At 39.7% G+C, this 13,210-nt stretch overlaps 1 protein-coding gene across 1 annotated transcript; it reads left to right on the forward strand.

Annotated features, from left to right (window-relative positions):
- The first annotated feature begins 395 nt into the window (after nucleotides 1–395).
- ndufa13 (NADH:ubiquinone oxidoreductase subunit A13) lies at nucleotides 396–13,139 on the forward strand. The gene is made up of 5 exons (XM_034703726.1): nucleotides 396–561; nucleotides 8,035–8,113; nucleotides 8,204–8,275; nucleotides 8,390–8,459; nucleotides 12,910–13,139. The coding sequence occupies exons 1-5, from the start codon at nucleotides 468–470 to the stop codon at nucleotides 13,027–13,029; spliced, it is 435 nt and encodes a 144-aa protein (XP_034559617.1). The 5' UTR covers nucleotides 396–467; the 3' UTR covers nucleotides 13,030–13,139.
- Nucleotides 13,140–13,210: the final 71 nt, after the last annotated feature.

A 13,210-nucleotide genomic window follows, 5' to 3' on the forward strand; every position in this document is an offset into this window, starting at 1 on the left:
AAATGTACAGAAATACGACTGGCATATTCTGACAACATGTTCAACCATTTTGCATGTGAAGACTTATGTGATGAACTAATGCCTAAATGTTGTGGAGGGTGAGACTATTCAACAGAGACCCATTATAATACATTTTGATCAACATGACATAAGCACAGCAGAGAATTGTGCATTATCATTTGCATGGATGTACTAAAGCATTTGCAACTTGTTCAAAGAAATGAGAAACTGCTTTTTTGATGTGCACAAGTGACACAGTGATGTGAAGATTGAACAAGTAGTTTTGAGAATTTCAATTCTTCTGAAAGCGACTGAGAAAAACTGTAAGATAAGCTTGCCCTCAAATTGAAGAGTTATCATCCAGACCTGTGGGGGCGGTAAAGAGCGACAGAAGTCCTTTCTGAGCCAAAGAAGAAGAACGTCTGTAGTGACGTCAGCAGCGTGTTGTGGGAACAGACTGGAGGAAGATGGCGGGGTCCAAGGTGAAGCAGGACATGCCTCCTCCGGGAGGCTATGCCGCTTTTGATTACAAGAGAAATCTACCGAAACGAGGACTTTCTGGTATATGCATTACACACTACACACAGGTCCACACCTGAACTCCTGATAACGAACAAGCAATAGACTTGTGGTACCATGTAAATATAAGCTAATGCTAAAGGGTCAGGGAGACAGACACGGGCTTTAATTAATCTACCACAACTAGAATGTCAAATATGAATGATTCTCTTACATATATATGGAGGAACAAGTCCAGTATCTGTTCACTGTGAAATTAATTTAATATATTCAGGTTACAGAACATCTTTGTGTGAACTACTATCGACAGCGATGATAGCTAAGTGGCTAACTCTTTGCTCTTGGTGTGTAGCTGTCAATGGCTCTGTTGGATAAACTTCCTTTAATGGGGAATATTATATTTTATATACCCCTGAACACAACAGCTACGTTTCAGTGTGAGACCATAATAATAACCAGTGGTGGACAAAGTACACAGCTTCATTACTTAAGTCAAAGTATAGATCCCCCAGGTCAAATATTACTCCAATACAATTGAAAGTTGCTCTGTCAGATTATTACTTGAGTTAAAGTACTGCAGCCTGTTGCACCAGCAGTGCGCAAGTTGTGTCCTAAATTAGGGTGTAAAGTCATCTTTAAAGTGTACGTTGAAACTAGTTAGTTTGTAACTTAAAGCTGCTGTGAGGAACTTTTGATTTATATCAATTTTGGCGCCCCTTTGTGGAAAAAGTGATACCTCTTATCTCTCCTTCTTTCCATGAAAAAGTAGTGTTTTGAACAAAAAACACACCCTGCTGTCTTTTAATAGCCAGATGTATCACTCAATGTGATTATTTGCCATGAAAACAGACAGAAAAAGGTGTTTCTAAAGCCAAATGTCAATCATGTGGTCTCACACCTACCCCCTCTGAGTGGTTTAAGGCATTAAAAATGACAACAGAGAAGGTATCAGTGTTGTTGTTTATGGTTTTGTTTGCTTTTGAAGGTCATAAAGAGGCATCAGTGTTGGTATCAGTCTGTTTCTTAGCTGTTGAAAAAACTCCTCATACTGCCTTTAAGTTGTGTCATTGTTTGGTTGCACCACAGAGATGTAAGGCTCATTCTAACTAGTAGACTGTAACGTCCAAACTAACCACAAAATTGTCGCAGATATGACGTTTACACTTCCAGGAGCCAATCAGAGGAAAGCACCAATTCTGATGCAGGGATTATATGTGTTATTTTTTGTGCCTAATCTTCTCGGAACTGACCGACAGCTGAAACAAACCAAAGTAAAGTGATAACTATAGCCTAAATCCTTAATCTGCAGTGTCTATGATAACAGTGACTTCGAGTGGTAAAATTATCAACTACAACATATGTTAATACTCAGGAGCCTGTTGCACCAGCTGTGTGTAAGTTGTGTCCTAAGTTAGGGTGTAAAGTCCTCCCTAAACCATACGTTGAAACTAGTTAGTTTGTAACTTAAGTTGTGTCATTGTTTGGTTTCACCACAGAGATGTAAGGCTCATTCTAACTAGTAGACTGTAACAACCAAACTAACCAAAACATTGTCGCAAATATGACGTTTACACTTCCAACAGCCAATCAGAGGAAAGCACCAATTTTGATGCAGGGGTTGTTACATTTTATTATGTGCCCAATAGTCTCAGAACTGACTAACAGCTGAAACGAACTTCTGCCAACCGCCGCTACTGTCACAGAACAACAACAACAAAAGGTATCTAAATCTTGATGAAGTGTCACAGTAAGGTCATAACTAAAGCCTAAATCCTTAATCTACACTGTGTATAATAACAGTGACATGGAGTGGTAAAATTATATATTCTATAGTGCAAATCTTGGTCATCTTATTTTTCCAAAAGATGTAATCTCTCTCGCTGATATCGCATTGCAGGCATAATCTAGCTGGGAGAACCCTCTGTATCTCCTCATCCTCCAAATCATCCCACCTTTCAAAATGACGCGCCATGGCAGCCGATATACTCTACGGAGGACTTTACACCTACTAGGAGCCAAGTGTAAGAATTAGGTTGTATCTTAGGCTTATGTTGAAACTATCTCAGCCGGTGCAACCTCCAAAACGTTGGCAGAGTATAAACTCTATCCTAAATGAGAAATTACGTTCAAACTAGGCTACGTTTGAGTTTACGCACAGCTGGTGCAACAGGCTGTTGGAGTACTTCCTTTTAAAATTACTTAAGTATTCAAAGTACTTCTTAAAAAATCTCAAAACGTTGTATTTTCACAATACATAAGTGCAGTCAAGAATACATAGAAGTGCATTCTGTTACATCATGTTTATCTAGAAACCATTACTTGAAATCTCTAAAAACTATACCATGGAATAAAAGCAGAAACTAAGTTACTCCAAGCACAGACAACTTATTTTGAAATGTTCAACACACTCTCTCAGGTTGGACACTGAATTTTTGTATGTTTGGGCAGAGTGGGAAACAGGGAGAACATTTGTCTGTGAAGGTTCTTAGTCATCCAGGTCATGAGAATCCAAAGCTTGATCCGTGAGGCAACTGGACTGGTAGAAATTCTTGAAGACGTTTCACCTCTCCTCCGAAAGGCTTCTCCAGTTCTGACCAGACTGGGGAAGAGCTAGAAAATATAAGCCTCTAACAGTCGTGGGTGTGTCCAGGAGTCACAAAGGGTCCTAAGTAGGGTCATTAGTCTAGTTCCTGACAGTAGTTCTCCTATCACCTGACAGTTGTTCAGTACCTCCTGGCAGTTAGCCTAGTTCCTGACAGTCATTAAGGTGATGGGTCAGCTGTGGGTCGTTAGAGTCACATGGTCTCTGGTGTGAGTGTAGTCTTACTTGTTTTGACAGAGAATTTAAAACAGCATTGTATGTAGGAGACAAATGGTGTCTTAGTCCACCACCTCTGTTAAGAGAAGGGTGTTCAAGCTTAACATAGATGGCTTCCTTGACCCCTCTTTCATACCAACGCTCTTCTCTGTCCAGGATCTGAACATTGCTGTCCTCAAAGGAGTGTCCCTTGTCCTTGAGGTGCAGATGTACGGCTGAGTCCTGGCCTGAGGAGCTGGCTCTTCTGTGTTGGGCCATGCGTCTGTGGAGAGGTTGTTTAGTTTCACCAATGTACAGTTCCCTGCAATCTTCGTCACACTGTATGGCATAAACTACATTACTCCGTTTGTGCTGAGGTGTTTTGTCCTTGGGATGAACCAGTTTCTGTCTCAGTGTGTTGGATGGCTTGAAGTGAACAGGTATGTTGTGTTTGTTGAAGATCCTCCAGATTTTCTCAGAGACCCCAGATAGGTATGGAATAACGATGCTTCGTAGTTTGTTGCTGACTGTTCTCCTCTCTGTTGGAAATCCGCTTTTTGGAGGTCTTGATGAAGGCCCAGTTGGGGTAACCGCAGGTTTTAAGTGCTCCCTTGATGTGCAGTTGTTCCTTCTTCGTTCCCTCCGTTCTTGTGGGTACCTTCTGAGCCCTATGGTGAAGGGTTCTTATTACCCCTAGCTTGTGTTCCACAGGAAGATGTGAGTTGAAGAGCAGGTACTGGTCTGTGTGGGTGGGTTTCCTGTAGACTTTAATGTTGAGGCTTCTGTCCTCTTCAATTTGCACTGCACCGTCCAAAAAGGCCAGACTGTTACCTCTGACATCTTCCCTTGTTAACTTGATGGTGTTGTCTTCTGAGTTAAGATGAGTTGTGAAGCCTTCTACTTCCTCAGAGTGGATTTTGACCCAGGTGTCGTCAACGTATCTGAACCAGTGGCTGTGGGTGTTTCCTATGAAGGAGGAGAGTGCCTTGTTCTCCACCTCTTCCATGTAGAGGTTAGCCACTATGGGAGACACGGGGGAGCCCATGGCACAGCCATGCTTCTGCCTGTAGAAGTCTCTGTTGAAGGTGAAGTAGGTGGTGTTGAGGCATAGTTCCAACATGTCACAAATGTGGTCCGATGTGAAGGCGGTCCTGTTGAATAAAGTGCTGTCCTGGAGCTAACGTCTCCGGATGGTCCTGACTGCCTCCACAGTGAGGATGCATGTGAAAAGAGAAGTAACATCAATTCTAAATCTTCCCTGATCAGAGGGAAATTTGCTGTGTTCGCTCCACGTTCAACCGTGGAGATGCACAATGTACAGGTATGACTAAACCACTGAGACAAACAGAACTACACAAACACATTTTACTGTCTTAGGGATCAGATTTCAGAAAAGAGAAGGAAATTCATGATCTGACTTCAAAGCAAAGTAGTGAGTAACTAGAGCACTGATAGAAATGTAGTGGAGTAAAAAGTACAATAATTATCTTCTGAATGTAGTGGAGTAAAAGTAATAAGTTTCCCAAAAAATAATACTCAAGTAAAGTACAGATACTCAAAAAATGTACTCAAGTACAGTACTCATGTACATTTACTTTGTTACTGTCCACCACTGATAATAACACATTTAAAAACTAATTTGACTTGAAGTCATGTGGCCTATCAACTTATGCGCAACTACTTGTTAAAACCCCCCCAAAATCTTCAGTACAGATCATTTTGAAGCCTCGAGTATTGAAGGATTTGATGACAGTTTATGTAGAGAAATCTTAATTTCATTTGTTGCCACCTTGTAGAGAGCAGAATTAGATTTGTGCCTAAGGGAGTCAAGAGCCGTAAGTGTAAACAGATGATACAGGTATGTAAGATGAAGTGTGAAATTGCAGCACATTGTAAATATAAAAAATGTGTAAAAATATATATATATATGGAAGATCACTAATTACAAACTTTTTGTGAGAGTTAAAAAACAAACAAAAAAACAACTTTTTACGCAGTCTATAAAATGCTGTTATATAAACAATGGTTCCCTTGATGGTTAATCTGCTGATAAAGTTACCAAAGACTATTGTTTTTGTTTTTTTGTGATTAATGTGAATCACAAATGTATTGTAATTACTTTCCAGTCAATTGCCTAATAGAACAGAGGATACAACAGTTTTATTCTGACAGTGTCTGAAAACACACAGCTATGGATTGGTGATAGCAGAAACAGACATCAAACAAGCGGGTGCAACTTTGATCAGTTCCTTTGATCAGTACCAGCATTAGAGGTTCCGGCTCAAACGGGATAACTCAATATAGCATCTTCAAACCCACTGTGAGGCTCCAGATTCTTCACTCCCTCACAAACAAGTCCAATTCTGCATCTCCGAACCTGCACTGAGGGTTTCACTTGAAAACTAGAGAGATCTCAAAATATTTTGGTGCTCTTTTGAACTACTTGTTATCAGTTTACTTCAACTTTACTGAGTCAGGGGTTTGCTATACAGGCAAAAAAAAAAAATCATAATAATGAAGATGCAAGTCCTCCTAAAGTTTTAGGGAGGGGTAAAAGTGCAACAAAGTGTTGTATAACTGAAGACAGTGAGAGATCACCATTTTAAAATGAAAAAAAAAATCTAACTAAAGTAACTTATTAGTTTTAAATTTTTTATATGTGATCATTGGACACCAAAATGTGTGCAATAACTAATGAACTAGACTTGGCAGGGAAGGATCAAGGACACAGTATGGTTTTTTAACCATCAGATGGAGACACTGAGCAATATTTTGTGTTTGTATTATCTTGGAAATCAACTTGTGAAACCCTCAAACTCTGAATATACTACAGATTGTTCGTAAACAGGCTGATCTTTGTCGAATAAATCAGACAATGTATCAGCAAGATTCCCCTCTAACAGATCAGCTGTTTACTTCATGTGTTTGTTGTGAGTTAGGAGGAGACAGTTTAATGAGGCTTTTTTTGTGCAGCAGTTAACACAGCATGTAAGAAAAATCCACTTTGCTTAAACACCTCATTCATTCAAACATAAATCATTTTGGTTGGACTTGTTTTCCCTTTTTACTAGTATAGTTCACTCCAACACACCCAGCAGGTTCTGGTTAATATTAGGTAACTTGTTTTCTGATAGGCGGTAGCTGATCATAACTGCCAGACAAATATTTTTACACAGAAACATCCTTTGTCAAACCGGTTTCATCAGCTGCTGAAGACTGAAGCCTTCCGATGAAGGAAAGCAAAAATCTCAAGAGACTCATTCTTTGGACATGTGTCACATAAGAGAAAAACAATGGAGAGATATATAGGGTTGCAAAGGGGTGGACATTTTACGGTAAATTTCCACAAAGTTTCCAGTAAATTTCCACAATTTTGGAAATTATGGGAATTAATGTGAATTAACTGGGATTTTAATGGTAAGGTATTATATCCAAGCATAAATATTTGTTTTGTTATAAGCAGACATCCAAAAACAGATTTATTTGTAAGTAGAACTTTATCAAGTGTTAAATATTTTATTGAACAATCAATTCTTTCATTGAAGAACAAAAACATGAATGTTGAGTTAAATTTACTCAACCAACCCAACCCAACCCAACCCAACCCATTCAGAACTTAACAATACTGCAATCCCAACAAAGTCCCATTCACAGGGCTCTCGCATTTCAATCTGTTCACACGCCACACTTTGTATTTCTCACGCACAATAATTACTAGGACAACGACCACCAAGTTGCACCGCTTTTCCCTCAGAATGAGCTTGCCACGCACCAGCTAATCAAAAAGAAAGACAGGGATATAGCTACCCAACAGCCAATCAAAAAATAGCATCACTGTATCTGGGTAAAACAACGCAACAACGATACGTTCCAAAGAAAAAGGATGCACATGCTCAATGCAGACTGATCGCAGATTCACAGATTACAAGACGAGGTCTGTCTGCACCACCACCACCCCCGCTGCCAAAAATGAGTTCAAAACTTGGGAGCCCTGCATTCAAAATGTTAAATGAAAAGTGCATGTTTTTTTTGTCAGGATTATGCTAAAATATATTTTCCCCAACTATATTTAAGTTCCCTATTAAGAGCCAACCTTCAATTAAGTAAAATCCTGATTTATTCCCATAAATTCCCATGGAAAATTTCCAACTTTGAAAATTCCTGGAATTTTGCAACCGTATTGATATAATTTTGAATATGAATGGGCTCAATCTATGCTACTATTGTAATAGGGAACTCAAACTCAATATCCCATCATCAGTTGTTGCAGTAGTAGTTGACATTTGGGCTTCCTGTTACCGGTGTTATTGGATGTATTTTCAATGTGTTAATCTGTGCAAAGAGTATATATATGCTGTTTTGGGGTATGAATGTGTACAGATGTAGAGTTTGTGTTTTTATATTTTCTGTGTATTTTGGCCTATAAATACACTGCCTCAATAAACTGAGTAACGCCATCTGCTGGAGGTTTTATTTCTAATCACCACCTACAGACCACTCTATGCTCAAATGGAGCTTTCCTATAGGTGGAGAATCATTTTTAAAATTACACGTAGAAGTGAGCTTTCAAGGTCAACATGACCATGCCTTGAAAATAAAGGCATTTTAACCATTCAAATGAGAATTCCTTCCATTGTTTTCTAAGTTTTCTACAATGAAATCATCAGTGTTGAGAGACATTGAATTAAACTGTCACTAATCACTTCTTTATTCAACAGGATATAGCATGTTTGGGATTGGCATTGGGATCATGGTGTTTGGCTACTGGAGGCTTTTTAGGTGGAACAGAGAAAGGAGGTAGGATTCTTCTATTAATTGTAACTATCACACATGCATTGTAACAGTATTTGTGGGTACTTAGGGATTATATGTGTTTGTGCGTCACAGGCGTATGCAGATTGAGGAGATGGAGGCCCGGATAGCTCTGATGCCACTTATTCAGGCAGAGCAAGATCGAAGGTGACAAAAGAAAAAAAAACACCCAAACATACAAACACAGATTCATTGTATTTTTTTGTTGCTAAAAACCTCTCTATCCAAGAGTTACATTTCATGATTTTTCCTTCTGAACAGGACCTTGCGGATGCTGAGGGAGAATTTAGAAGAGGAGGCGGTTCTCATGAAGGACGTTCCAGGTTGGAAGGTAAAGAAAACATTGTTGTTGTCATTGTTAGAGCTTTTACATGTGCAGAGAACTAATGCTGATTTTAGTCTACTTGTATTTCTAAATATTCGATGGCTCAAAGCCAGTTGCCTGATTTTTAGATATGTTATCCACGAGTAATGAAAACTTTCAATGTACAGCTTGATTACAGGTGAAGTATTCAGTTTGTTCAAATGGATTGTGCTTTTACTTACCTCGTCGTTCACGTCTAGATGAAGCTAATAAACTCTTAAAAAATGTTATATCCATCCATCCATTATCTTGACCGCTTATCCCGTTAGGGGTCACGGGGGGCTGGAGCCTATCCCAGCTGGCTTCGGGCGGAAGGCAGGGTACACCCTGGACAGGTCGCCAACCTATCACAGGGCTAAAATGTTATATTAGTAGTATTAATACTTTGGGTGTATTGATCCTTATTTCTTAATTCTGTTTGAGCTGCATTATGCACTGCGAACCACATCTCAACTCAGCCATATATTTAAATTACTGTCCGAATTCTTACCTCTGAAAATTAAAACCGTTTAGAAACTGATTATGGAGAGCACATATCCCGGACCCAGCTTATGATTGGGATAAAGTCTGGGCAAACATTCTATTGACATCTAGAAACCCAGACCATCAACAAATACATTATAACTTTGTACACAGAGTTTACTTAACACTAAGGAAGCTTTGTTCAGTGAAAGTGATTTCTGACCCTACCTGCACTTTGTGCTCTGAGACTGCCTCCGGTACTTTTGCACACATGTTTTGGGAATGCCCTCCGGTGGTCAGTTTTTGGGGGATGGTTGCCTCCAATCTATCTAAGATGTTTGAGATCAAGTTACCGCTTTCGCCTGCTACACTTATTTGAAATGATCTCACTAATACAGGCTTAACAATTAATTAAAAAAAAAAGGTGATATTAGCTGGTCTCAGCGAAAAAGCTAATCGCAACGCACTGGAAACCCCTGCATGTACTTTCCTTTTGAGTATGGGTTCTAACATACTTAGATATTGTTTTATGATATTGACTATGGTTTGTTTTTGCTCTTCTCCCCTTATTTGTGTGAGGTTAACCTTTATCACAAGCATGATGTTTCAGCTTGCGCTGATCAATATATTGTTTGTAACAACCTGCATACAAATATAAAAGAAGAAAAATTTGATCACAAAAAAAATAAATTATTTATATTTTCGATAACAGCAAATCCACCTTATCCAAAGCCAACAGTTTCTCCCTCACCATAGACAGCTCAACAGCGTCCCCCTCCCCTCAGGTGAAGAGTCTGGGTGTCATCCTCGACAGCTCACTTTCTTTCCACTCTCACATCAATCAATGTTAATTTCATTAACGAAACTAGGACGATAAATGACTGTCAACAACTCATTTTTTCATGACAAAAACAAGACTATGACAAGCTAAAGTGCTTCACTGATAATAAAAAAACTGACGAAAATGTTTAGTTTTTGTTGACGAGACGAAAACATTAGTGGCCAACTGTTGGACATTAATAATCCATGTTTCTCCCCACTGTGCGTCTTTAAAGATAAAAGTGATGCATTCCTGTGACAGGCTGAGTTGTTATCTGAGGGGCTCAGTGTTAGCTTGGTCTCTACCTGCAGCAGGTGTGCTTTATGAACCAGCTCTCCCCGCCTCCATGCATCTGTCTCATCTTCATTGATGATTTTTACCCTCCGGTGTGCGTTAGTGACAAAGACACAACCGGGGGACGTCTGTACATTTGAGATTTGCTGTTTTTGCCGCCATTACCGTAAAAAGCTCTGTGTCTAGAGCTTGATTTATTCCAGTTTGATGATGCATCAGAAACCTTCAGTAAGTTTGGATCAACTCCTTGTCATCAAAGATGCGGATGCATTTCAGAGTGTCGTGAGGTGACTGTCTGTCTAGTGTGCCTGTCACTGCAGGTACATTCAAGGACCATCGTAAATGTGCAATACAGTCCTTTCATGGCATTTTTCTGAGTCAAGAGAATCCAAATACAGTCACAGTGGTCACATCAAGAATGTTTTCTTTTGCCTTTTAGCAGGGACAGGCTGAATTATTTAAATTAAGATATTACACAAGCAAAAGTGTTAAAGGAGTGTAATGTTGTCGATTTCAACTCTTGGTATAACCCTGTTACCAATATCTGATCGACTACATGAATTATTTAAAGACTGAAGGTGTTTCGGTAAAAATCAAAGACTGAAATGTTTTGAGTTTCCGCCGACTAAAACTATAAAGGGCTGAAAAGACTAAAATGTGACTAAAACTAACAAGGCATTTTCGTCTTAAGACTAAGACTAAATCTAAGATAGCCGCCAAAATTAACACTGACATCAATAACATATCGTCTCCGCCCCTCTCTCACCTCTCACACCACTGCTATCCTGGTCCACAGCTTCGTCACCTCCTGTATCGATTATTGTAACTCACTCCTCTATGGTGTCCCTCACAAATCCCTCCATAAGCTTCAACAGCTCCAGAATCCTGCAGTCCGCATCATCACTAGAGCCCCCTCCTTTCACCACATCACCCCCGTCCTCCAGCAGCTTCACTAGCTCCCTGTCAAATTCAGAATCACCTTCAAAATCTTCCTGTATACAACTAAAGGCCATACACAACCTCGCCCTCCCCCTGTATCTGTCTGATCTCCTCCATATTGCCATCCCACCTCTCGCTCTCTCAGGTCTTCCTCCTCCCTCCATCTCTCTGTGACCTCTGCGTGTCTTAGCACCCAACTCTGGAACTCACTCCCACCAGACATCTGAAATATTGACTCTCTACCCCTCTTCAAATCAAGACTCAAAACCCATCTGTTCCAATCTGCATTCTGTTTAATTCCACTGCTCCATTTTAACTTGGTGTTACTTTGCTTGTTGTTTTTATTAGGGCCCGAGCACTGACATGCAGTGTCGGCGAAGGCCCTATTGAAACCCTAGGGATTTTTCTTTTTATTTGTTACGCCACTTCGAACGCATTTTTGAAGCCCTGAACATGCATGAAAGCACGGATATTTTTGCACAGTCATCAGGCCTGGTGAAAAATTTGGGTCTCGCACAAAAATTTGCAAAAATGTGCTCACTAGCGCCCCCTAAGGTTTTAAAAAATGCCTCCCCATTGAGGTTATTTTGATCTACATGCTTGCAAAATAATACGCATATTCATGGCATCAGGACGCACAAAAAAGCCTCTCACACCCATATCCGAAACTCAACAGGAAGAGCGCCACTTAGCTTTGAAAATTTAAAATGGCGCCCAAAAACGTCCAAATAAGGGTGCATACTTTCATACATACATTCTGTTCAAACTAGAATTGTGGGCGCGGCACACTGTCAAGAAGGGATGTTTTCTTGGCAATCTGCCAAAGGCAGTATATAATCTCAGATCTTGCTTTCAAATCATGTGGTGGCAAATATCAGGCGGTGGTTTACATGTGGCGGTGGCTCACGTAGGCAGCGGCTGCAGGTGTGCGAGGGCCCGTTCATCACCGCTTGCAGCTTTAATTGTTATTGTGTTTTAGATATATTACTAATATATTACTATCATTATTATTGTTTTTTTTGACTTAGTAACTAGCCTAAATATCTGCACTTGTGGATAGTTGCATGCAGGGAGTAGACACTAGACAACGTATTAAACATGCCTGTCTATCTCTGTTTCTTTTGTTTCCTCTTAAACTTTTGCATTTTAACCTTGTGTTTAAAAAAAGTTATTTAGTTGAACTGATGCATCTTTTTTTTAAGAAAAATTGTTGCTTTGTATTATACGTGTTACTTCATTTGTGCTATTGCTAAGAAACACTGATTCTGATACAGGCAGCTCTGAAGCTCATTAAGCTATGGCATTCAAAGCAAGCCCTGTGTTTTGTTTTGTTGTTAAAGGTGCTGTGTGTGGTACTTAGTGGCATTTAGCAGAACAGACTTTGTAAAAATGAAATATAATATTTACATGTTCACTTGTTAGGTACATGTTTTTGTATTTAGTGTGTGGCCATGCAAACTGCACCAGATGGAGGAAGAAGAGTTGTTGTTGTGCGCCAAATAATGACTTACTTGTGATACTTACCATGCATCACAAGAGTTGTTGTCCTTGAAGGCCACTGTTGTTTTACTGAGGGGAGGGCTGAGCAAAGGAGCATTTCAGTCTAGATCGCCTATTCCTATTTCTATGGCCTTGAGCTGATGTAAAAACAGCACACCAAAAAAATGCATGCTTATCTGTGAAAGGACCTCTTTGGTAACATGTTTTTGAAACATGCACAATTGATTTTCCAAATATGTGTAACCAAATTGAAGCTGGAGTTATGTAGATGTACATTAAGATATAAATCTTTAGATTCAATAAGCATTAACCATCCCAGCAGCAGCATGTAGATCTTACTGCAGATGTTTGTTTTTGGAAATCAAGGCTGTTGTATAGTGACATATGTTTACCTCACTGCAGGTTGGTGAGAGTGTCTTCCACACTGACCGCTGGTCATCCCCCATGTCAGAGGAGCTGTTCAACCTCAGGCCCCGGGAGGAGCTCTTGCACAAGCGCTTTGGCTTCTTGTCGTACGTTTGAACACCTGTGTCCTGCGCTCCACCAACAGACGCCTCATGGACCTGAGCATAATATGCTCAATTCAGCTTGTAAATGTTCAATATTAAAAGTATTGTTTTTTCTGTACCTAACTACCGTTTACCTAGTGTCATTTTTTATAATCTGGTTGAATTTCAAGACTCATATCTCGTGATTTAATATA

This window comes from Notolabrus celidotus, chromosome 15 (assembly GCF_009762535.1).
Source record: "Notolabrus celidotus isolate fNotCel1 chromosome 15, fNotCel1.pri, whole genome shotgun sequence".
NCBI classification, from domain to species: Eukaryota; Metazoa; Chordata; class Actinopteri; order Labriformes; family Labridae; genus Notolabrus; species Notolabrus celidotus.

Coding starts and splice junctions, on each gene's coding strand:
- ndufa13 (XM_034703726.1), top strand. CDS start 468: ATGGCGGGGTCCAAGGTGAAGCAGGACATGCCTCCTCCGGGAGGCTAT. Junction 562..8,034: donor ACCGAAACGAGGACTTTCTG/GTATATGCATTA, acceptor TTTATTCAACAG/GATATAGCATGTTTGGGATT. Junction 8,460..12,909: donor AGGACGTTCCAGGTTGGAAG/GTAAAGAAAACA, acceptor ACCTCACTGCAG/GTTGGTGAGAGTGTCTTCCA.